This window comes from Aphelocoma coerulescens, chromosome 19 (assembly GCF_041296385.1).
Source record: "Aphelocoma coerulescens isolate FSJ_1873_10779 chromosome 19, UR_Acoe_1.0, whole genome shotgun sequence".
Taxonomy (NCBI): Eukaryota; Metazoa; Chordata; class Aves; order Passeriformes; family Corvidae; genus Aphelocoma; species Aphelocoma coerulescens.
In genome coordinates this window covers 9,718,434-9,743,841 of record NC_091032.1, presented here as the reverse complement: position 1 = coordinate 9,743,841, position 25,408 = coordinate 9,718,434, and the positions used below count along the sequence as shown (strand labels likewise).

General features: G+C 48.4%; 1 protein-coding gene across 7 annotated transcripts in view; it reads left to right on the top strand.

Moving 5' to 3' along the window:
• The window catches only part of ACACA (acetyl-CoA carboxylase alpha), a 99,576-nt gene that overhangs the window by 69,215 nt on the left and 4,953 nt on the right, over positions 1 to 25,408 (top strand). For all 7 annotated transcript variants that reach the window (XM_069033522.1, XM_069033521.1, XM_069033520.1 and 4 more), the window contains 9 exons: positions 8,555 to 8,698; positions 8,805 to 8,925; positions 10,529 to 10,625; positions 12,059 to 12,155; positions 12,772 to 12,907; positions 17,320 to 17,497; positions 17,760 to 17,872; positions 24,522 to 24,676; positions 24,911 to 25,081. In XM_069033522.1, coding sequence (XP_068889623.1) covers positions 8,555 to 8,698; positions 8,805 to 8,925; positions 10,529 to 10,625; positions 12,059 to 12,155; positions 12,772 to 12,907; positions 17,320 to 17,497; positions 17,760 to 17,872; positions 24,522 to 24,676; positions 24,911 to 25,081 — 1,212 coding nt within the window. The remainder of the gene's footprint in view (positions 1 to 8,554; positions 8,699 to 8,804; positions 8,926 to 10,528; positions 10,626 to 12,058; positions 12,156 to 12,771; positions 12,908 to 17,319; positions 17,498 to 17,759; positions 17,873 to 24,521; positions 24,677 to 24,910; positions 25,082 to 25,408) is intronic.

Here is a 25,408-nt window from a genome sequence, read left to right as displayed (position 1 = left end):
CTGCAATTGTGTCCCAGAAGTGTGTTCGAAGTAGGGAACTGGTGTCCAGGGCTAGCCTGGAATGTCCAAGCTCAGTCTAGCTGATGCTCTGGAGCATGTGAAGCCAGCAGTGAATGTTCATCCATTGGCATCCTCCTGCCATGGAGTCTGGATTAACTTCAGACTTACCCTGTTCTCCCTGAAACCTGTTAAACACTTGTCTGTTGGATTTAGAGGGCCAGTTTAAATTTTTTGGGGCCAGAGGTCAGATCACTGCCAGCCAGGGGCCAGTTATGCAAAGTCTCCCCTGGCGGGAGTGCAGAGGCTGTTTGGGTGTGGTATATGATGTGTTCTTGCTCATTCCCAGGGGTGAAATTCCAGAAGGGGAAATCTGTTGTGGTTGTTCTGTGTGGAGTGAGTCAGTCTTGGTGCTTCTCATTCCCTTGGAGGTGGGGAGTCAGGGATGGCAGGGGCTTGAGGAGAGATCACGGCTGAAACAAAGATAAATATATGGAAACTGCCGCCTTTAGCTCTTCCCAGTGAGGTGTCAGAGATTTGGGGCAGTTTTTCCACTGCTGACTTTTGCATACATGTGTTCCTAGAGGATGCAGGACAAAGCCGACACTTCTTGTGTCTGCAAACACATCTTCAAAATGTCTCCAGCAGAATGTGCAGCACAAAACTGTTTCTGCAGCAATAGAGACAGTTGAGCTTTCAGAGAGCAGGCAGGGTTTTCTGGGAAGTTGTTTAATTTTATTTTTTTCCCTGTGAAATGCTGGATTCTTTCTATTTTACAAGGGGAGCAGAGGGGAATGGTGACAAACATTATGTGCAGCCAGAGCCGTTGCTGGTCTTGTTCATTATCATTATGTAAAAGCAGCCTGAGGGTTTAGGTGTAGAGGGAAAGGTCCAGCTGCCAAAGCCAGAGGGTGACCTCTAACTCAGATGATGAGCTCAAGGTCGGTGGCATTTGGAGCTGCAGCTCCTGTTGGGTTCTGGGCTTGGCTCCTCACATGCTGCCTGTCCCTGCGCCCGTGCTGGTGAGCTGAGAGGCACATCCTGGGGAGACACCCAGCTTAAAGGATTCTCCAGCCCCATTCCCTGGCAGGGCTGGCAGGCAACTGCACGAGGGCTGTGCAGGGTGTCCCTGTGCTCCTGATGAAGCTGTCTTTGTTTGTCCTGGGGAAGGAGCCGGGGAAAGGTGCGATGCTCCTCGGTGGGGACGGTGCCAGCGCAGGGGACACGGGGCCGTGTTTCAGCTGGGCCCCTTTTGTCTCCCCAGTGCATTTCAGCAGGGGGTGGAGAGGTGGAAATGCCATTTCCTTGCTCTCGGTGAGCGTGTGCCGCGCCTGTGCCGAGCCCGCTGACCCCCCTGCAAATTGAAATAATGATAATGCGCGTCTCCTGACTGCATCAAAGTATCAGCACATCAAAAGCCAGGAGGCATGAAATGCAAATGATAAAGTGAAAGCAGATGGATTGTGCATGATCGCCTGATGCCCAATGAATTTTAAAAGATGCTGGTTCACATGGGGAGAGGGGCTGAAATAAACACGTTATCCCTGCAATTTTTTTCTTTTTTTCTTTTTTTTTTTTTGTTCTTGCTGCTCACTCCTGACAATATTTTTTCACACTTCAGCGAGCAGCCACTCCATCTCCCTCCCTCCCTTCCCTCTCTTTCTCTCCCTCTCTCTCTGTCGCTGTCTCTACCTCACACACGTCTCGGGTCATGTCGCCGCAGCTCCGGTGGAAATAATAAGATATAAACCACGAGGTTGTTATTTGCATAGAAATAGCATGGAGCCCCAGGCAGCATGGGAGAAGGACACAGAGATCATTTGTCTAAAATTTTAATGAAAACTTTTGCTGAGGCAGAGATTTTTTTTTTTTTAAGTTCCCCTGCCTCCTTCTTTTTCCACCCCCAAACCTTCCTCCTCCTCCCTCACTCCCTTCCCTCGTCATAACCTGAGCACGGGGTGATTTCAGATGTGACGTGGTGTGCCCTGCACCAACACCTGGGTTTTCTTTTTAATGGAAGTAAGACCAAAGAGCCCAGCATTCCCAATTCCTGCCTTGCTTATGTGGTTCGAGCTTCCATTCCATTTCAGTCCTCCCAAGGATGTTCCAGAGTCTGCTGCTGACCTATTTTTAATCAGTTTGCTCCTCCTTGTCTTTTGTGTTTAAAAGAAATCCCGTCTTGGAGACTGTTGTGTTAATGGAAACAAATAGTGGCTTTCAGTCACATTTTCCCTGCAGATGCATGTTCTAGGCTTTTCCTAAGGGAAGCCAGGTTTAGCTGAGACTTCCAGGAGCTGCTCCAAGCAGGATGCACATCAGTTTGCTATGTAGATGTTCAGCCAGGCTCTCAAACAGTTCCCTTTGTGATGGTGATGAAGAGCTGCCCTATAGCCCCCATCCCTCCTGGAGGTGATGGAATTCTGACCAGCACTGGTTTGTTTCCTCTCCCTCCTGTTTTAGCTTTATTTTCCCCCAAACTCTCAGGTCTTGCCTTGCCTGAATCATCAGGCCCTGTGCACCCCGTGGTTTGCTCAGAGCATCCAAGAGTACCAAGGATGAGCTGGACAAATCCCACCTGCCAGGAGTCTGTGCAGGGAGAGGCAGGGAAGATGAGGGGTCAGAAACTGAAACGTGAAACATTCAAGGCATAGTTCATTTCCCAGCCTGCAGCCAACCACCTGCCTGGTTGTGGGGTGACATTTTTGACCAGAGTGGGTCCAAAAAAAATTGTTGTTTGGTCTTGTTGGATTCCTTTGCATGAGGCCAGGAGAGAAGATCTTTGTATTTTCAATTCAGTACTGAATTGTGCTGCAGAACTTATTGGATGCTCTGGGATTCACATAACAGGATGAGACAACAGGTCAGGGCTGCTCAGGGGGCTGTGCCCGTGTGAGAGAGGTCTGGGCAGCTCTGAGGCTCCCTGGAGGAGCTCAGTGAGGAACAGGAGGCTCACACAGGCTGGGCAGTGATTGCCAACAGTAATGTTTACCCTTCAATTTCACAATCTGCAAAAATAAATAAAGGTCCTGTGAGACTGATGCTGTTTGGGGTTTGTACTGTGGAAAGCTCTTTTTTTTGAGATTCAAGGCAGGGATAGCTCAGTATCTACTCAAGATGACTCCAGTCTTGGGATTAGATCAAAGCAATCGTGTGAGAGCAATCATGTGAGTTAGAACAGCAAGTGCCAGCCCTGTCATTCAAAGAAGCATTATAATTATTAATGCATGATATGAATCTGTCTGTAGTGGCACAGCAGGACTATTATGAGGATCTGGATGGGTGCCGGGTGCTGGAGAATGCTAAACAAGGGGGGGTGGGAAATGTCAACCAGAGATCAGCACTCACCAGTGTCAAGTGTTGGTTCCTCGTGTGGAGGTTGGAGCTGCCCAAGGTTATTCCACTCTTGGGAAGCAGGAGAGGCCCCTCTGCTCTGCCCTGGGTGGTTGTGGCAGTGAAGGTGGTGAGAACAAGGGAGGTTTCATGGTGGAGGTTGGGTTCTCCATCTCCCAGAGCTGCCCCAGGACCATGGTGCTGTTGGAGGTGTCCCTGATGTGGATCACTGGCTCAGACCCAGCAAAGCCAGGCTCATTCCTTTCTTTCCCTGCCAGTGAGAGTTTAGGTGCTGGAGGAGGTGTGCTTGGTGGCACTGCTGGTGGCACACAGGTCCTTGCTCTGTGTGGAGCAGTGGATGCAAGCAGGATGGATGCCTGGGCCTCAGTGCAGATAAACAACCACCACCCTCCACTGCTGCATTTTCGTTTTAATTGCCTTTCTTTAAGTGGTGATATTTGTGTATTGTTCCCATTAGAGACAATTTACGTTCCAGGCATGGCATTATCAGTCCCTTGATGTTTGCTTAGGGAAGAAAGTCTAATAGATTTCTGTTGACTTTTTTTATTCTCCCTCCTTCTATCATTTTTAATACGGATCTTGCTCAGTTTATCTGTGTGGGTGGGGGCTCTGTGTGTGTTTATTCCTGCTAAACAGGAGTTTAGCATTGTGGCCCATATTCTGCCTGTCCAAATCTCTTCCCCAGGACTGTATCCCAGCTCCTGGGGATCCTGCAGGGTATGTTTTCACTGGAGCATTAACTCTGCTCCCTAATGTTCCACAGGAGCTGAACTTCTCAAACATATCCCAGAATAGCTGTTCCTCTTGGGACCAGCCTTCTTGGGATGTCCCCAGGAGGACATCTGGGTGACCTGCCTGGGGTCTTTTCTGGAGAAATTCCTTGTGATTCTGGACACATGATGGGAACTACAGGAACAGCTCTGGAGAACTGCAACATTTCTCACAAGTAACCCTAAACTCACACTGGGAAGTGAACAGAGTTTCACTGTCCTGGTGAAAGAGGTCCCTGCACTGCAGCCTGTGCCCCAGAGGTCTCCGAGTAACAGGGTTCCCTGGGGTCCAGAAGGTGACAAAGGAAACAACCAAGATCATTAAGTTGGAGACAACCATTAATATTGTTTATGGGGTTCATCTCTAGATTAGGGAACCCCTGGCTGGGACAGGTGGGATTTATGGGTGTTGGCACCATGTAGAATAGGGGCTGTAATTTTAGTTTGCAAAGTGTATTGAGTCCTTTTGATTTACCACTGACTGAGGGAGTGACCTTGAGCAAAACACACGCAGGGAGAGGAGAGAGGGGCACGAGGGTTTTGACAAGACATTTTTCATTTGGAAATGCCACTTCACTAAAACTGGAGCTCTTCAGGAAAAAGTATCAGTTTGGATGAGCTTCTCTTTTGGAATTTTTTGGGTCGAATGAAAAGTTGTTCAGTTTTTATTTCCCAGCTGACTTTTCTTCCCAAATTAATTTTTATTTTTAATACATACAACAAATATTTTAGACGTCATTTGGAGCCTGTCTGATCTCAAGTTTGTAGTTCATATATCAAGATTGCAAGACTTGATTTTTCTGCTGCAGCCCAGAAATTTTCCAAAATCCTCCTCAATAACCGCAAGGTGGAAAAGCTTTCCCACCAAAAGCGTGTGACACTGCAAACAGACAATCTCTTGTGTGTGTGACCAGCTGTGGAGCCCTGCTCCCTCTGTATGTGTGAGGAGTGTTGGGATCTCCAGGCAGGAGCTGCAATTCCATGTGCACCTGGACGCACCTTGCCCTGCTCCCTGTGAGGTGAAGTGCAATTGCTTTTTTTCCCCCCTTCCCCCTCTGATCTCACCAAATGGAAGCAGGGAAAGACTCCACCAGCAGGACCTGCCTGTGGATTTGCAGTCAGGAGCCATCCCCAATAACCATCAGGCTGTCAGCTCCCCACCTCCCCCCAGCTCCCACCTCCCCCATCACTCACCAAAGGGAAAAAAGAGCCGGAGCTGCAGCTTGAAATATATCATGCAATAGTGTATCATGAATTTCTTGTGAATCACATTGGAGAAGCAGGTTTATTTATTTCCGAGACTCTAAATCAATACAAAGTAGGTCTCTTAGTTCTGAAGCTGGGATGGAGTGGGAAAAAATGAGCCCATTGTACTCTTAAAACTTTGGGGAAAGGAGATGACAGCTATATAATTCCATTTACCAGGCACTAGGGGCTTTAATGTGAAGGTGACAGGGAGCTCTTTGTGCATTTAGAGCACCATATCTTCTAAATAAAAGATCTGTAGACTTGATAGTGGAGTATAGCTCTGCCTTTAATAATCTCCAAGCATTAGACCGAGCCAATCTGTTCCCAAGTCAGAAGGGTCCCCCACCGAACGCTCGTAAATTAGAAGTGCAGGAACTGCATGGATTCAGGGATCAGGAATGCAGGGAGGGCAGAGAGGAGCTGTCTGTGCTCCCACTGCTGGGCAGAGGGGCTGTGCATTCGGGAAGGGCTCTGTGCTCAGCTGGGCTCCATTCCCTCTTGCTGCTTTTCCCCCTCTAATACGTGATCCACGTGGGGGAAGAGCTGGAAATGAGCACTGAGCTCTGTCGAGGCTTGACTGCACATAATAGCAGTCAGGTTTGAAGTTCCTACATTGTGTTCCTACATTTTTTCTGATGAGACATTCATTCCCATCATTTCTGCCTGTTTATGAAAAATAGGCTATTTATAGGACGTGCATATGCCTCTTCTGCTTCATGTTTCTGGCAGACAATATAAATTGTGGGATGGGAATTGCAATTATTGAAATTATTTGGATAAAAATCTGGCACTTATATTTGATATAAACACATGATATGCTCAGAATAATAACAGCACTTATGTTACATAATGATTCCCATTCAGGCCCTCCAAGCTGTCATGTTTTCAGGTCTTTCATCCTGGGTGAAACAGATGAGCCAACCCAGCCCTCAGCCAGCCCAGCTTTGCAGGGAATGTCCCAACTCTCCAGCAGCTCAGGTTCTGAGAGGAGAAAGCAGCTGCTCAGCATGGGTTGGAGTGCTAGAAAATTATTAATATGCACATGAGGGCCTATAAACCTGCTGAGGATCATCCTTTAGAGGCTGTAAGAATCCTGGCTCTGCTTGTGCTTGCCAGAAGATCCTCTGAAGTAACAAGAAATGTGGTTTCCTAATGGGTTTTTGGAAGATCAGATGAACTCAGTGTTGGCAACACTGCCCAAGTATTTTGGAATATTTTGAAACTCTTCTCTGAGGTAACAAATGACAGGGCAATAGGAAATGGCCTCAAGCTCTGCCAGGGGAGGTTCAGGTTGGACATGGGGAAGAATTCCATCGTTGAAGGAGTTTAAGGCCCCTTCCCACCCAGACCATTCTAGGATTCCATGATTCTCCTGAATCCCCTGAGTGCCCAGTGCCAGTCTGGGGCTGGAGCAGCTCGGGCAGTGCCGAGGGCAGGGCTGATGCAGAGCTCACCTGTCCCCCCCTCACCAGCACAGGTGCTCACCTGAGCACATCCAGCTCATCCAGATCCTGGATCACACTCTCCTCAGAGCAGCTTTTCCCTGCAGCTGGGGCCCCTCTGCCCCTGGTCCCTGTGGGTCTGTGCGGCGCTGGCTCCGTCCCACACTGGGATCTCCCAGCCAGGCTCTGCTGGAATGGCTGCAGCACTCGGGAGAAGGAGCTGCGTGTTTATCTTCATCTCCAAAAAGGGATTTAAGGGCAAGAGCAGTGGTATATTAGGCTGTTTCATTGCCTGTCAGCAGTGCTAAACCTGAGCTGTCTGCAGTGTCTCCAGATAAGCAGGAGCAGAGCCCATTTTGCATGTACATACGTTTGCATTAGTTCAGAGAGGGGGAGTTTAAATCCTCTTTATTTTTATTTTCCTCTGTGGGAAGCGTTTAGCTAGGCTTGTGCCTGGCATCTGGAGGCCCGGGCTTTTCTTATCCTTGAACCTAAATCTATGCTGCTGTCTTCTCTACCATGGCTTTGCTTGGCACTGATTTTGTTAGAGGAGGAGGAAGGTGTTTGAGCTCCGAAGGGAGACCCAGGAACATCCCTGTGCTAAAACACGCACTGAATTCTATATTTCGGGGTTAGTTTTGTAACATCTGTGCCTTGAATTCTTCTGTACATAAACCTTGAGTGGCATCTGCCAGCTCCTCTGTCCCCAAAATGAGCTGTGGCGGGTGTTTGGGGGAGGCCAGGCTGTCTGTGTGTGTTTAAGGGGGATTTTAAGATCCAAATGAAGCAGGTGTGTAATGTCCTCTGTCTGTTAGAAAGACTCAACCCATAAAAATAACAAACGGCATGTATTTGCTAGAATGTCAAAGTTATGAGTTTATTTTGTAATGATGTGCTCCTGCCTTCATGAGGTAAACTGGCCGTGGCAGAGGTGTTATTAGTAATATGGAGTCAGTGGAGCAGAAAGCCGAGTGACCGAGAGATCAGTGTATCAGTCAGGGAGAGGGCAAATGGGAAGAGACAGCAGGAGAATGAGAAAAGAGCTGTGCTGCCCAGGCTCAGATTAGAGATGGAGCTGTGCAAGAGAATGAGGAGCCCCAGCCAGCTTCTGGCCAGCCTCTCAAAGCAGCTGCTGGGCCTTTGTCTGGGTTTTTTCCCCAGTTATATGTCCACCCTACAGTTTTCTTGGAGCAATTTGGGATTAGTGAGCTGAGCTGGGCTCAGCACTCAGGAGCTTTGGTCACACTGCTGCTTGGGGAAGGCAAGTGGGAAAACTGCCTCAGTTTCCCCACTTGTGTCATTCCCCTTGGGGATCGTAGAATCCAGAATGGTTTGGGCTGGGAGGAACCTTAAAGATCCAATTCCACCCCCCTGCCATGGGCAGGGACACCTGCCACTATCCCAGGTTTCTCCAAGCCCTGCCCAACCTGGCCTTGGACACTTCCAGGGATCGAGGGGCAGCCACAGCTTCCCTGGGCACCCTGTGCCAGGGCCTCCCCACGCTCACAGGGAAGAATTCCTTCCCAATATCCCACCCAACCCTGTCCTCTCTTTGCTGGGGATCACTGTTCAGAAGCTCTTACCTGCACACAGGGCTTGGGAAGCTGTGTTGTGAGATGCTTGCTCCATCCTTTTGTGCCCAAGTGATCCTGAGGTGCTGCACAGATGGGTTTGTGTGTGCCTCCTTAGCCAGCACCTCCTGGTCACATCCCAGCACTGATGGCTTTCCTGTTTTTCCTTCCCCAGGTGCTTGGACGGGAAGTTTACACCTCCAACAACCAGCTGGGAGGGATCCAGATCATGCACAACAACGGGGTGACACATGGCACGGTCTGTGATGACTTTGAAGGAGTCTACACCATTCTGCAGTGGCTTTCCTACATGCCAAAGGTAATTCCTGGCCCTGCAGAGCTCCAAGGTGCCACTGTTGGCTTTGTTTGCAGGGTTTTGGGAAATGGGGCTCTCACTTCTCTCCATGTTTCCCTTTTTCCTTTAGAATATACACAGCCCTGTTCCTGTCCTCAAAGCCAAGGATCCTATAGACAGAAGCATCGACTTTGTTCCCACCAAGACTCCCTACGATCCTCGCTGGATGCTGGCTGGACGCCCCAACCCAAGTATGGCCAGGAGATGCAGCAACTCTCACCTTGTTTCTAGGCTGTTTGCCAGATGTCTGCAACCCAAATATATTTCAGATTCTGTAAAATAATTAGTTCTAAGCAATAGGGATCTAATACATAAATATTTATCTATAATAATGTTAATGTATAATATTATCTAAAAGTAGCATTTAAATCCTGAGTGCTCAAGGACACCTCCAGTTAACTTTTATAGATGATATATTTACTTAGAATAGTTACTTTTATGGATTTTTTTTATGGTTTAGGGGAAAGTCCATCCACAAAGGGTCTGTATGCTAAAGGAATCACAATATTCCTTCAGATCTCGGGGAGTTGTTGTGTTGGCAACATTGGGGTTGTGCAGCCTTGTGTAGGTACAAGTTGCAAACTGGGTGACCATTACTCCTGCTGTTATTAATGAGTTTGGGGGGCTAAAATGAGATCTGTGATAAACTAAGTTTTCTGGTTTTGGATAATATTTTTTCATCATCTCTCAAGCAATTCATCCAGCTGTCTGGGCGCCGCAAACGCCGGCTTCCAAATCGAGTGACTTCAGATTTTAATTTAGTGGAAGCGTTAAGGAAAGCAGATGATTCCCTGTGATAAGTTAAAGCAGATATCTCCTAGGTGAAAAGTTAAAGCCATTTATTAGAGGAGATATTGCCGTGATATTCTTCAAACTGACGCCCGACACGAGGCCGGAATCTAAACGATCAGCTTTGGGCTCGCGATAAAGAGATAATTTTGAAATGGATGGTCACATTTTACAGTGGGGCCACAGAGGCAAGGAATGTAGAACACAGTAATTACAAGTTTGGGCTTGATAAAACACTCTCCATCCTGTTTAAGTCAGCAGAGGTTAGCGTGCTTGGATCTCCACTTTTTAATTGGTTTTGGACTTGGGTTTGCAGAAGCAGAGGTGCTTGTTCAGAGGAAAGAGTTCCTCGGGAGCTCTGTGCCAAGGGGTGAAGCTGGGAGGGATTTGGGGTTTTGGGGGGATTTTTTTGTGGGTCATTTTCATGCAGAGCTTCCTAAAGCCCCAGTGCAAAGCAGGTGCCCCCAGAGAGTTGTGATTTCTCTGATTGACTCTAAAATATAATTGAAATTTTCATATTTAGTTCCCGGGTTCCTTCAGCATTCCTTCTTTCAAGGAAAGATTAGGCAGGATCAAGAGAAGAATATGAGATAAGTTTTAAAATAGAAATAGGTGTTCTGAAAACCATCTTTAATGACTTTACTGCCTTTTGACAAATGTTTGTAGTCTTGAAAAAAGCAGAGTTATTTATTTAAAAGCATGGGAAGTCCCTCTGCTCTCCAAACCCCATCGTTTAACAATAAATGATGCTTTTGCTGATAAATTGCTGTCTTTATGCAGAGTAGGAAATGAAATAAGACGTGATGGCTGAAGGCAGACAAATGCTCAGCTGTCTAATGTTCCCTTGTATTGTCATCTATTTAAAATTAAATAAATAAAAAGACAGTGCCATGTTCTCCAGTTGGAATTTTTAAGCAAGTTTGAGTTGCTGCTTTGATATTCTGTTTTCTTTCTTCCCTCTCTCCTTCCAGCTTTGATATTTCCCTTTTTTCCCCTTCCCTTTAGATCAGAAAGGGCAGTGGCTGAGTGGGTTCTTCGACCACGGTTCATTCCTGGAGATCATGCAGCCCTGGGCACAGACAGTCGTGGTGGGGAGAGCAAGGTAAGTTCTGAGGGGTGTTTTAGATAATTGTAGAAATCAAGTTTGGGTTCTGCTTTGCATTTCTCTAGAACACAACATCCTGTGATTATTTCTCTCTCTACCTGTATGTATATCTATCTAATAGAAAGAGTTGGAAAGAAAGGGATGAGATGACCTTTAAGGTCCCTTCCAACCCAACCCATTCCATGGCTCTATAACTCTATAATTTAAAGGCTTCCATGCTAAGCAATGTGCCAGGGGTGGAAACCAATGATTTGGCAAAGCCAGAAGCTCTCTGTCCATGGTCAGCTTCACTTGCAGTTCCTTTCTTCTGACAAATTCCAAGTGGCTCTGGACTCTCACACAGCAGGGATATATAACACAAATGAAACAGACTCCTTTCAAAAGCAGTGGCACTTTGAAAAAAACAAATATGAGTCTATTCTTCTGGGATTGTTACTGTAAGTGCTGCCAAAACTCATCTCTTGTATGTATGTTTGGAATATGTGTGCTGTTGGCTGTAAATTGTCTTTTATTATTCTATGGCAACTTGTCCAGGGACACACTATAAAACAAGATGTAGCATCTTCATGTGCTAGCCTGATAAAATTTATATGAAGTATTATGGAAAACAGAAGTTGTTTTGAGCTGTTTTCAAGTTCAATAAATAACTGTAATACTTGGATAAAGATGTTCTTTATTAGGTCACATGGGCCCTAATATAGAAGTTATAAGTTACCGATTTAAGACGGCTTCTGCAATTACGGGGTTCCAGCAGACTCTTAATCATAGGGAATGGGAATATTTCCAGCCCCTCAGTGCACATGGGCCCTGTCTCTTCCCTGCCTGTTTGTGTGTCATCAGCTTGGGGTGGTTGGGGAGGGAGCGGGGGCTCTGCTGGGACTGTCCTGGGAGCGTGGAGCTGGCGTTGCCGGCGCATCGATGGCTTTTGTGTTCAGGAGGGCTTGGATCCCCTGGGGGGCAGAGCTGGGCATCCTCCCTGGTGCTTGCACCTCCTGCCCATCTCTCTGTCCCTGCACCCTTCCCACGTGGCAGTCACCCTGCAGCAGCGGATCTGGGGAAAACACAGCAAGTGTTTAAAGTCCCTCCCGAGCCATTCGGGTATTCTGTGTTTTTCCATGGTCGAGACCATCAGAACCAGAATCTGGGTGATGGCAGCCGAAGGGCAGTGGATACATGGATTTATCATTCAAAATCCGGGTTAGGTTTGCTCTATTTAATATTCAGTGAGGAATGTGCTCGTTTTTGGAATAGATTTTACTTTGAGATCTGTGACCCCTCTGGAACTCTCCAGCCTCGTGCCTCAACTCTGCAGAAGGCCAGAGCGCTGCTCCCGTTATTTGCCTCTCCTGGGTGTTTAGATGTGAATTGGGAAAACTGTCTCACTGTGTAACAGCAGGAGTAGGAATTGTGTGTGTCTCACCTGTTTGCAGGCTGGGAGGAATACCTGTAGGAGTGGTTGCCGTGGAAACAAGGACAGTGGAGCTCAGCATTCCCGCTGATCCCGCAAACCTGGACTCGGAGGCCAAGGTGGGTGGGTTGTGTGCTCCCATCCTTGTTTGTCCTGTGGTACCAATGTGCAGCCATTCCTGATGAGCTGGGAATGCCTGGCAGCTGCTGGGAACAGCCCCGGGGCTGTTGTATGGCCCTTCCTACAGGAGACACATCCCCAGCAGTCCTGCTTCCCTCAGGACTCAGGGGAGGGCAGGGATTAGCTTCCAGGAGATGTGACAAGCAAAAATCACTTCCCTGCTCTCTTGCTGTGACTGGAGTGTTTCATGGCCTTCCTGCTCTGGCATTTTGCTGTTCCCCTGCCTGATTTCACAGCCCTGGCCCTGCTTCATCTCTCTGGGATTTTCTCCTCTCTGTGTCCTTTTCTTTCTCTTCTCCTTCCCCTCCTTACAGCATCACAGTGTCAGGTTTTCCATACCATCTCTTTTCTTAGCTAAATTAGTGGGAATGCTGCTGTCAAAGTTGGTGACAAAAAGATTGTCCCAGTTTTCCCATGGCCAAGCAGATCCTACCCATTTCATGTGCCATGTTCCTCATTGTTTATCCCACATCATGGCTCCTGTTGATTCTTCTATGTTTTAACTCTTACACTAATGTGCTTCAAGGCCTGACAGTGGATTTTTCTTCCCTCCAGATAATCCAGCAGGCTGGGCAGGTGTGGTTCCCTGACTCTGCCTTCAAAACAGCCCAGGCAATCAAGGACTTCAACAAGGAAGGGTTGCCCCTGATGGTCTTTGCAAACTGGAGAGGCTTCTCTGGGGGAATGAAAGGTAAGAAGCAGCTTGGTGCTGTCCTGGGGGTGGTTTGTGTTGGCTGCTCAGGGCACTACAGAGTGCTGCTTGAAATTTTGTGAAGTGCCGAGGATGTGAGATTGATACCATAAAATTTAAAGAAGGGAAAGGTTAGATCAGGAGAAGTTATGGGAGCACTGAGCTGGTGGAAGTTCTTGGGGTGGCAGAGGCTGCTGGGCACAAGGCAAAGCCTTTGAGCTTGCAGATGCAAAGGTGGGAGGTGGCAAAAATGGCAACATTCTCTCTGGAAAACACCCATTGCCTTTGGGGGTGGATTCTGCTCCCTGTGCTGCTACTGCACTCCCTGCATGAGGTGCTTTCCCGGCCACACAACTCACTGGGAAGCTGTTGATGTAATTTTACCTTATTTATTTACCTTATTTAGTCCTTAAATATTGTTTTACCTTAAAATGCCAGATCTGGCCTTGCTGGGTTCCTCAGGAACTGAGTTTTAGCTTTGGAGCTGGGTGGAACAGGCAGCATGAGGATGTTAATATTTATATTGCATATCCCAACTTATTCCAGCCAGCTGGCAGGAGGAAGAGGAGGGAAGGACACAGCCATTGTAGTTTGCACCTTGCTCCGTGCTTTTTCCAGCCTCCTGCTTGCTGCTGGAGTCTCCTGACACTCTCGGTGTCCCTTGGGGAGTTGTTTGCAGTTTTGGTTTCAGTGCTGGCTGGGGATTATGCAGGGAGGGAAAATAAACAATTATGCCACCCCTCAGTGCACACAAACACACTGCCAGGAGCCGACTGCACTGTGGGTAAAATGACTCCAAAATTGTGTGTAATGAGTAGGAAAAGATTAGAGACAGCTCTTGCTATGCTGAAAATTGACATTAGTGAAGGAGGAGGGAAGAAAAAAAAAAAAAGAGGGAAAAAAAGAACCCCCCTCTTTCCTAGTCAGCCTGGGAGGTCTAATTCCTGCCGTAAAATAAATAAATAACGCCCTAAATAAAGGCAGCTCGTGGTGGTGCTGGTTTCCCCAACGAGCTCTCTCCGTGGCCAGAAGGCTCCTGAGCATAATGCAAAATTAAATTATAAAAAACTGGCTGGAATATTCTGCTGGAAGAGCCATTTGGCAGGGGTTTATTTGGGCGAACCGGCGGTGACCCACGACGGGGAGACACGAAGCGTGAAATTCCCTGGAAATTAGCACCAGGGTCCTGGGCTCGGCAGGGAGGGTTTGATCACATGCAAATCCCCCACATCCAACCGCCCCTGCTGGCGGGGGCTCCTGTTTTACTTCTCGTTTTTGCCCGGGACAGGTTATAAATAACAATAAAAAAGGATATAAAAGAATCCAGCCGAGTGAAAAGGCCGGTTTGGGGCTCGGGCTGCCTGGGTGCTGAGCTCTGGTTGGTTGTGTGTGGGATGGGTTTTTGTGGTGTCTTGGTCCCATCTGATGTTCCAGCCAGGCTGGTGGGATCTGCTCCAGCTCCAGAGGGGCAGAGAGGGCTCTGAGTGCCAGGATTTACACACACAGGGACGTGGGGACACCTCCAGCAGGCTGGGTGTCCCTGTGGGGGCACACTGGGCTCAGGGCAGCAGAGAGGGGGACAGAGCTCTGTGGGCACTGCCCACCCTCCTGCAAACCCAGCTCTGCTCTGCTGGGGACATCCTGCAGCGTCTCTGCCTTGCAAGTGGCTGCTCATGGAACCCCAGACTGGTTTGGGTTGGGAGGGATGTTAAAGATCACTTCATTCCATGGGCAGGGACTCCTTCCATTAGGCCAGGTTGCTCAGATTAGGCTGTGGTTTAAACTGATACAGGAATTTTGGCTTGGAGCACTGTGGGGACCCTTTGGAAGTCAGGGTCAGGAAGGAGAATGCTCCTCAGCAGAGTTTACAGCCAGCTCTGGGAGCACCCAGGGTGTCTTCAGCCCGAGGAACAGCAGCAGCTCCACTGGCCTTGGTGGAGTGTGAAGGGAAGCCAGCACTTGGTTTTATTTGATAATAAATACCAGGGTTTAATCAGTTATTCAGTCAGGATCCTGAGGCTGCTGGGACATTCCAGGGCAATGCAGTGCTGGATAGCAGGGTCCCAGAGGGACCAGCTCTGTGTACAACCACAGGAGGGGTGATGTTCATCCTCCTGGAAGGCTGATCCCAAAAGATCCATAGGCACAGAAATACTTCCCTGACCACCTGCTGGCACCTGGGAAATAAAATCCTTTCCTGATGCCACCTGATAAACCTGAGGGAGGTTTGGAGCTGTGAGAAAGCATCAAGTTCCCCCAATTTCTCTGCTCCTCCTCCCTCTGCCCTGTTCAAACAATTAGTGCTGCTCTTCTCTGCACTTCACCTGAGTAAAATATATACCCATGGCAGGAGTGAAAAATGTATTGCTAATTACACAATTATTTTATTATGTAGCACTAGTAAAAAATGTCTAGTAAGGAATTAATTCAGTTAAAATAATTTGAATCAAGCAATTATTTTCTTAACACTAGAATTAGCTGAAAGTACTTCAAGTGGTTTATTACTAGCACTACATAATAAAATAATTGTATAATTAGTAATAAATTTGTCACCCCTTTTGAGTCCTTTTCTTTGCTCAGGACAAAGGGAAAGGTTGGAGTTTTGTTTGGTTCTCAGTCCCCACTGTCTCTGCTGGGATTTATGTTTATTCCCAATTAGAGGGAATAAATTGTTCTTCCCTTTGTCAGCATTTGATATCTCTTAAATAACATGAATTCCTTTTCTTGGTGTTTGGGCAATGACCTTGAGAATGAAATGGAGAGATCATATCAGTGCCTCTGGTGCTAATATATATTTATATATATTTGTTTGTGTGTATATATATAAAAAATATAGAAGAGTGTGTGTTTCCCAAAGAGCTGATTGCTTAATTATGTTTATGTTAATGCTGAACACTAAAATGAGGGTTAAATGACAAAGGGACCTTGGCTGGAGTCTCTTTCTTCCCCAGAAATGAGGCTTTTCTCAAGGGATAGAAGGATTTTTGATGAATCAAAGTGTCTCAGTGTTTTCAGGCTGTTGCTATTGCAGCAGGTGTGAGGTACATTAATGCAGCTCCTTAATTTTCTCTGCACTGGTATTTTAATGGCCAGAAAAAACGAGGCAAACTGGGAGGGTCCAAGCAAAGAACCCGAATGATGGAGGGGGTTGGAAGAGAGATGAGGGATGGGTACCTGTCGTGTCTGAGGACAAACCCCACTGAAAATCCTCCTGCTATTTGTAGTGAGCCTGAAGGAGTGCAGACATTATGTAGGGTGGTACAAGGGGTAGTGACATGAAATTAATGGGGAGGGAGGGGAAGTTTGGCTGAGTTCTGAGGGAAATCTCATCTATTTGGCTGTGGAAATGCCCCTAAAGAAGCAGTAGATTTATTGTTTGGGGTTTCTAAATGGGAGCTTTCAAAAGCACTGTGGAAGAACAAGGTCCTGTGTGAACAAAGAGGTGGGCTAGATGAGCCTAATAACTATTTCTCATTTCTTGTATTTTGATTTAATACTTCTAGATATAATTATATGTAACAAAATATATATATTCAAGAGTGCCCGTTTCTATTACAAACTGTATCCATTAGAAACTATATCATCTCATAGAAATTCTTCTGCCTTCCCTTTTTCTCTTTTATTTAAATCACCTTTGGGGCTGATATTTTCAATGTACTGTCTTTACACAGTGGAGTTGTTCTTATTAATTTTGAGCAAAATGCCTTAAACAAATTTTAATGGAAGAAGAGCAGAGTGCTGTTCCCCATCCCTCCCCACACACGTTTTTATGAAGATCTGGAAAAGCTCTGCTGCCCTTAGGTGCATTTCATTCACATTACGTGAGTTGTGGGAGAGGTCCAGGGTAGTAAGTCTGAAATTGGGCAGTACAGTCATACCCAGCCTGATTTCCCAAACTGTGGGAATGCTCGTGGGCTCAGGGATGGATCATTCCCAGGGCACCTGGTGTAGAACTGAGGACCTGCAGCCCTGGCATAGATGTGGTTTCATGGAAAGTCACCAGACTGGATTTCCAGAGAGGAGGTCCCATGCCTGGGAGCAGGAGTGATGTGGGAATATGCTGCAGGCTGGAGAGGGGCTTTCCCAAGGGTATGGAGTGACAGGACAGGGGGAATGGCCTTAGCCTGAAGGAGGGTACATTTAGATGGGATATCAGGAAGAAATTCTTCCCTGTAAGGGTGGGGAGGCCCTGGCACAGGGTGCCCAGAGAAGCTGTGGCTGCCCCATGCCTGGATGAGCCCAAGGTGATGAGCTGTGACTCCAGGCTGTGTGTCCTTTCCCAGACATGTCTGACCAGCTGTGTGTCCTTTCCCAGACATGTCTGACCAGCTGTGTGTCCTTGTCCCAGGCATGTCTGACCAGCTGTGTGTCCTTTCCCAGACATGTCTGACCAGCTGTGTGTCCTTTCCCAGACATGTATGACCAGGTGCTGAAGTTTGGGGCCTACATCGTGGATGGTCTCCGGGAGTACCAGCAGCCCGTGCTCATCTACATCCCGCCGCAGGGTGAGCTGCGGGGCGGCTCCTGGGTGGTCATCGACCCCACCATCAACCCCCGGCACATGGAGATGTACGCGGACCGAGAGAGCAGGTACGGATCCCCCTCCCTGCAGCCACCAGCTGGGACTGCCCAGGCTGCTCCCTGTGGGCTGCAACAGCTTCCATGGGCTTGGACACTCCCCAGCTGGAACCTCGTGTGTGTTTTTGGCCTGGATAAACCAGAGCTGAAAGTTCTCTCTTTGTTTTGTCTCCCTCTGCATTCTCTTACTTTTCACACACATTGAACCATTCCATTTTGTGTCTGATGACCTGAAAGTCAGGTGCAAGAAGTGCCTTTCTTTTCTGTTTTCCAGAGGAGGGATCCTGGAGCCGGAGGGGACGGTGGAGATCCGGTTCCGCAGGAAGGACCTGGTGAAGACGATGCGCAGGATGGACCCGGTGTACACCCACCTGGCCGAGCGCCTCGGTACGTGGGACACCCTCCCAAGGGGCACTGGGACCTGGGGCACCCCTCACAGAGGGGCTCTGAGGCATTTGATCAGAGTCATTTTCATTTTTATTTCCCGTTGTCTGACTTGGGAGGAAAACCAGATGAGAGCACTGTGTGTGTGTACATGTGAGGTGATACTCATGCATGCTCAGCATACCCAGGGTGTGTAATATAGTGGGGTTTTGAGGTGATTTCTCTTTTTTTATTATATTTTATTGACTGGCTCTCACAACAGACCCCTATTACAAAGGCCTGAGTCTAATTTCCAGCTCAGCAATTGCTCAGCTCACTAAAACCTTGTGGGCCAAACCTTCAGCGGGCGTCGTTTCACGTAACCAAGGGTTTGATCAAAGACATTTTGGGCTGCTGGACTATCACTGAGTGTCTGGGGTAGTTTGCAGTAATGATATCTATGTGCTCTTCAGTTTCAAGGGAATAAGGAATATTGTCCATGTCTGTGTAAACAGGGGGATGAGCAGAGCTCGGTGCTGGCACGGCCAGGGTCGCGTTATTACCGCGCCTTCCACTCCGAGTGATCCCAGTGCCTGCTGTACACTCAACATCCCAAAATACAGAGTGTTCAGCAAAATGCACTTAATATCAGATATGTTCTCCCTCAGGGGAATGGGCTCTTTAAATAGTTCTTTACTAGCTCTTACTATAAGAGTATAATCTTACAGAGCCTCCTTTTACCTCCAAAATTGACTACGTTTCAGTGGAGGGAGAAGCGTGCGATGTGGGTATGGCTTGAATTTATAAAGCCTTTTGGGATCCTTCAGGAGGAAAAGTGTTCTGCAAATGACTGATAAATCCTGGCTATTGCTGCAGTTACATTTTATTATTTGGCTTTTTTTTTAATTTATGGCAGGGCAACAATTTATATACAAAACAACCCTCCTGATACGCCTCGGGAAGAGAATAATAACGGGTGAAGGGTGAGGGGGTGCTGGGATCAGAGCACTGACTGCAGAGCAGCTTCTACCCATGCCTTTGATTGATCCAAGGCATTTCTCTTTTTTTGAATGATCCTATGTTGACTCTTTGTTTTCTCTGCCTGTGCTGATTGTTTTCTGGGTAAGAAGCAGGTTGGGTTTTGCGGAGCAGCACAAGGCAGCAACTTTTTATCCAAGTTTTGTCCAAATTCTGATCTTGCTCTTGTCCATGATGTGTCACTGTATGAGAGTGGACGTGGATGCCCCATTAGATGGATGGGTTTGTTGTCTGTCTGCTGGTGGGCAGCTGACTGAGGGTGACCTCACTGTGGCCTTCCAGTACCTGAAGGAGATGGCAAGAAAGATGGAGAGAGACTCTTTACAAGGGTCTGGAGTGACAGGACAAGGGGGAATGGCTTCCCACTGACAGAGGGCAGGGTTAGATTGAATGTTTGGAAGAAATCATTCCCTGGGAGGGTGCTGAGGCCCTGGCACAGGGTGCCCAGAGAAGCTGTGGCTGCCCCAGCCCTGGAAGTGTCCAAGGCCAGGTTGGTTGGAGCTTGGAGCAGCCTGGGATAGTGGAAGGTGTCCTTGCCCATGGCAGGGGGATGGAATTGAGATGATCTTTAAAGTCCTTTTCAACTCAAACCATTCTATTATTCTATGATTCTATGACTTAAATCCCAGTTTTAAAGTTTGCAGTTGCAGCAAGGAGGTTATTTTCAGAAAACCTCACTTTTGGCTTCTATCAGACTTGACAGTGTCCCTTTCAGAGCAAAGGGAAAGTGACTGCCCCAGATCATGGGGACCCAGCTCACAGTCCCCAAAACAACTCTCCAGAGGTGTTCAGTGGAGTTCCCCCTCCCAGGCAGGCAGCTCCCCCTCCCGTGGGTGTCTGTCTGACAGGAAGAGCAGGAATCTGCAGGGAAAGAGAAATCAGATGTGTGCTTAGGGAAGGGAATGTGCAGATAAATGGCCCTGCCCTGCTGCTGCTGGGAGCATTTACCTTCAGCTCCCCACAAACAGCCTGGCTGTGCCAGCAGCAAACCAACCCCCTGCTCCAGGGGGCTTCAGATGGATCCGTCCCCAGGAGCGGAGCCACCGGAATGCTGCGGACAAAGGCTGGAGGGTGGAAATCCTGGAGGGAGGGGGAGCAGAGCATCACCTTCGCTCACTGTCCTCATTCCCCACCCTGGTCACCTGTGTGGGTGCAGCACACCTGCAGGCCACCCTTGAGTCCTGTGGGACGCTGGAAAAAAAGCACAGGGAAAGACGGGATAGAGTTTTCTGCCAACAGCCTCAAAATCCCAGCGCCATGTGAGGAGACAGGAGCCTGGTCGGGGCTTTTTCCCCCCTCTTCCTCTACAGGGTAATTACTCCCAGCAAACTCCATACACTTTAATTAAAATGACTGCAACACAAGAGCGAGTCACTTACAACTGTACATAGGGAGAGCTCTAAAAGCTTCAGTCACTGATAAGCATCTCCCTGAGATGGATCGTAATTGCTCCCAGCATCGGGTGATCATTGCCGTTGTTTTGCCACTAATTCCATACCAGAGCAGGAAAGCCAAGATAGCAGGACACACTAAATTGCATAATTTTTTTTTTTTTGGTCCTTTTTTTTTTTTTTTTTTTTTTTTTCTGGTTTTCTTTCTGGCCAATTTAAAATTTGTCAAAGTCGGTCTTCTTCTGGATCACTGCCCTTTGATATTTCGCGCACTCCATTTGCCACAAACAAGCCGCAGGGCCGCAGTTCATGCTGACTCCAGCAGAAGCAGAGAAAGCTCCATTTATCTTACACTGCCTGCTGAATTCTTACTCATTAGCTGGGGGTTCACTGCCTCTCTTTAACCCCTGAGTGGCTGTCATCCCTCCCTGGAGCTCCGGAGAGAGGCATGAGGGAGACGCTCTCCCACGCGGGCTCGGTCGGGAGACGCCGGGGTTGGACTTGGCAGTTGGGGAGTGGGAGAGCAGGGGAGGCTGGCAGATATTGAATAATTTGACATAAATCTGTTCATTATCAATTCTCCAGCACGATTGCTGAAATGTTGATTAGCCCCGTGGTTTATTGAAGTGTCACTCAGAGTTGGGCTGTTCCAGGCGGCGCGGAGCAAAGGGCAGGGGGAGAGAGGGTGGCCCTCATCCTGCCCCAGAGCACATTCCCACGTGGCAGAGGTGTGCAGGGACAACAGGGATCACCCAGAAACATAGGAACGGTGCAGGCTGCGAGCCTCGGGCCAGAGTTACAAATACAGAGCTTCAATTTAATTTATTTATTACAATTAGACTAAAACATGTAGGAGCGGAGTGAAAATAAGTGATGCTACACAGATTCTGTACCTTGTGTCAGAGGTGCAGAGAAATGGGTGGTGGAATATGAGTGAAAGGAATGGCAGAACGGCTCCAGTTAGAGCAAGATTGGATATTGTATTTCCATGTTTCTTGTAGGAAAAGGGCAGCATCCAGTTGTCACCTGATGCGTTGTGACAGTGGGAATGTCCTCCTTGGTGATCCTGTGAGGTGTTCCTGTGTGCTGGAATGCACCTCTAATTTTACTTATTTAATGTATTTAGTTTCCTAGGGCAGTCAGTCTGTGCTGCTGGGGCTTGGTTCACACCTTATTTGGCTGAGGAGCATCCAGAATTGTCTTTAAATTTCCAAGTAACGAGTGAACACTCAAGTGTTCAGCACTCAGCTCCACTTCAGCACAGCAGCTCCTCTCTGAAAATAAACATTTTGGGGTGTGGGACCAGAACTGATCCCAAGTGCCAGTTTTTCAGGAAAAACTGGGAGAAACACTGCTCTTTTGATTCCATCTCTCATGGAGTGTTGGATAAACACAGTCAGGTTGTAGCTTTGTGTTTTAGGTGATGCTGGTTTCAGTAGCTGCTTCCACGAGCAGGTGCTGCTGCATTTAAATTGGTTTTAATTCACAATAACAAGGCTCCAAGTGCAAGTCCTGCTTTCTGTCAGCTCCTCCGTGGCCCTTGGCACCTGGGATATCCTCCCAGGAGGGCTGTGGGGAGGAATTTTTGGAATTATGTCCCTGCCACACTTCACCTGTTCGGAGATGAGACCTCAGGAGCAAAGAGTGGGAAGGGGCGGGGTGGGAATCACAGGGAGCTGCTGTACAAGGGTATTTCCAGCCCGTGCCACGAGCATGTGTGACCTTCACTGGCTGTTCATGCTGCACCTTTCCAACATAAATCCTGCTGAATATTTAGTGAAGCAATTACAGCCTGTCTCATTTAAAGAAACAAGAGACAATCCAAAAATGCCTGTCTCTCCAGGGACGTGAGGGGCTCCCTGTGACCTTCCCTGTCCCCTCTGGAGCAGCTCCCTCCAGCTGGGCTGGGGGGAGTTCCCTGGGCAGCCTGGACACCTTTGGCACTTTTGCTGCCTTTGCTGAATTTCATGGAATCCCAGGATGGCTGGGATTAGGAGGGACCTTAAAGATCACCTCATCCCACCCCTGCCATGGCAGGGACACCTCCCACTGTCCCAGGCTGCTCCAGCCCCAATGTCCAGCCTGGCCTTGGGCACTGCCAGGGATCCAGGGGCAGCCCCAGCTGCTCTGGGCACCCTGTGCCAGGGCCTGCCCACCCTCCCAGGGGAGAAAAAGTCTGTGTCTGGCAAGAGTTTTGCTAAAAGCAGAAGAGAAGGTGAGATTTGGGTAGGGGCTGTGGTTGCAGGTGTGGAAATGAGGTGGGACCCCAAAGCTGCTGCTTCCTCAGGGGTCTTTTCAGCTTGGGTTAAGGCAGTTTTGCTACTGATTAAAAAAGAAAAGAGAGTGTAGAGCCAGGAGGTGTTGGGATGTTCTGCCCATGGGTGGGCTCTGAAGGTGCTGGGAGCAGAACTGAGATGTTTTCCAGCCCCTTCCCAGCCTGGCACTCTCCGGAGCCACAGTGACGTGGAGGCTGCAGAGCAAACTGCAGTCCAAGAGAAATGTGACGTTCTACAGCACTCAGGAGCTGCCTTGGAGAGCGTCCTGTGTCCCTGCTGAGTTGGGAAGGTCACACATGTTCCTTGTCGTGCCCCACCTGCGTGCCAGGCTCACTCCTCATGGAATGGGGCTGTCTCGGAGCACTGCTCCTTTTGTTTCCCTATTGATTAGCAGCCAATCCATACCCAGAGGTCTATAATGTTCCTATGATTTAAACTTTAACAGTTTCATTAACTGTCAAGTACCTCTAGAGCAAAGGAATCCCATATTTTAACTCCCCTCTCTTTGCCAGGATAAGATTTGTGGAAGGAGACTTCTTTTTTTATTTTTTTTTCTCCCTGAGAAATAAATAAATAAAGCCCAGGCTTTCTGAAAAACCCTGAGGCCTCAAGATCTGACTAGGAAAGAAAGAAAACCATTCCAAGATATTTAATTGTACAGGGGGCTTACGGGATTGATCGAGAGCTTAGCTTTTTACAATAGTCCAGTGAATAAGAAATGCTCCTGACAAACGATCGATGATGGGATAATCACTCTTTATCCCCCCTCCTCATTGTTACCTTCTTTCTTCCAGGAGAACAGGGTTCAGAAGTCAAAAATCTTTATAGACGCTGCTTTTAAATTAAGCAGAAAATAGACATTGACATATTTGTTAATCTCACCTAAATCATTACTGGGCCTGGCTGGGTGGACTCGGTGGCAGGGGCCGGAATTCACCAGCGGGGCTGCCTTGAGTGCTCGTGTTGCCATTAAAGCCAGGGAGCCTGGGAGTTCAGCGTGGATAAATATAGATAATTTTTTATTCTGAAGGTTATAAGGGGAGCTTCTCTTAATTAAAACCTTCTTACTCGCATCTGAAGGGTTAGATAACATTTATATTGGTAGGCACAGAAACAACATTCCTTCCCTGGGAAGGACCTTTGTCTGGAGGGCCTGTGCCTTGGAAAAATACACGTATGGGGTGTGTGAGCAGGCACTGGAGTGCTCAGGCTGCTGGGGAGCTCATCCCTTTGGACCAGCAGCCTTGGATTATTGTGTCTGTGGGAATGAGCCATGCAAGGAGCAGCAGCATCCTGCAGGTGCAGCGGGATGCTGCTCCCAGGATGCTGTCTCAGCTTCCAGCTGTGGTTTAGAGGCTTCCTGAGAATAGATTAATATCTGATCTTCATGCTCAGGAGCCTGTGCTGGAATTTCCTTGCATGAATTTGTCTGATCACCCTCTGTGAGCCTGTTTGGGCCCAGTGACAGCGAATTCCAGCCTTGGGTTCTGCACTGGCTGCAGTTGGTCCCTCTTGGGGTTTCTGTAAAGCTTTGCCCAGTGGTTTAAGCTGGGTTTGCTGGGTTGGGATTGCTCTGGCTTCCTGCTGCGATTGCAGAGCCCCTGGAGTAGGCTCTGGCAGGTACCAGCCTAAAGGAGAACTTGCAGTGGTGAAGGTGGTGTGCCATGGTCTGTGTTTGCTGCTAAATGAACAGCGTGCTGGGACATTATTCTTTTTTAGGAGTAAGTCCCGTAAATGTCACTTAATTGATGGCTCAGATCATTGGCATTTAAAGGGAACAGAGTTTCTGTGGTGAAAACACCCTCAGAGCTCTTGCCTGGCACAAAATCTGGGCTGGACCACTGGGGTTTGCTGGGCGCTGCTGGGAGCTGATGCTCCGGGGTTTGTCCTTTGGCTTTTCCAACCTCTGGACTGCCTGGAGCTGCACCCCCGAGCTTCCCCCAGGCTCTGAGCTGTGTCTGGTTTCAGGCACCCCCGAGCTGAGCCCGGCTGACAGGAAGGAGCTGGAGGCGAAGCTGAAGGAGCGGGAGGAGTTCCTGATCCCGATGTACCAGCAGGTGGCCGTGCAGTTCGCTGACCTGCACGACACCCCCGGCAGGATGCAGGAGAAAGGGACCATAACCGTGAGTATCCCCGAGCTTCCCGTGGGATGGGGCCGGAGCCGGACCGTTCCAGGATTCTGTGTAGCTCCAGTGCTGTGGCAGGGTGGGAATCCCCCGAGCTCAGACGTGGGAGTCTCCATGTTCCTCCTGTGCCAGGGGACAGAAGGGGTCCCAGCCTGGAATGAGGTGTCTCTGTTCCTCCGTGTCGGTGTCGTCCCTCACTCCTTTCCCCCTCCCCGCCTGTGCCTTGGGCAGGACGTCCTGGACTGGAAAACTTCCCGCACCTTCTTCTACTGGCGGCTGCGGCGGCTGCTGCTGGAGGACGTGGTGAAGAGGAAGATCCACGCGGCCAACCCCGAGCTGACGGACGGGCAGATCCAGGCCATGCTGCGCCGCTGGTTTGTGGAGGTGGAGGGCACCGTGAAGGTCAGTGGGGAGCGGTGCTGTGTCCTCCCAGGCTGCCCCAGAGCAGCCCAGGGCCACCCTGACCCCCTTCCCAGGGGCACGGAGATGGTGGGGATGGACCACAGAGACAGTGGGGATTCCTTTAATAATTGTGCTCAACCTGCAGGCTCTGAAGGGCAAGCTCAGGGGCTGCTCTGGGGTTGGTTTTGTCACAAGCCTCCAGTCTCAGTATTTTATTTTATTTTATTTTATTTTATTTTATTTTATTTTATTTTATTTTATTTTATTTTATTTTATTTTATTTTATTTTATTTTATTTTATTTTATTTCATTTTTTAATTTAATTTA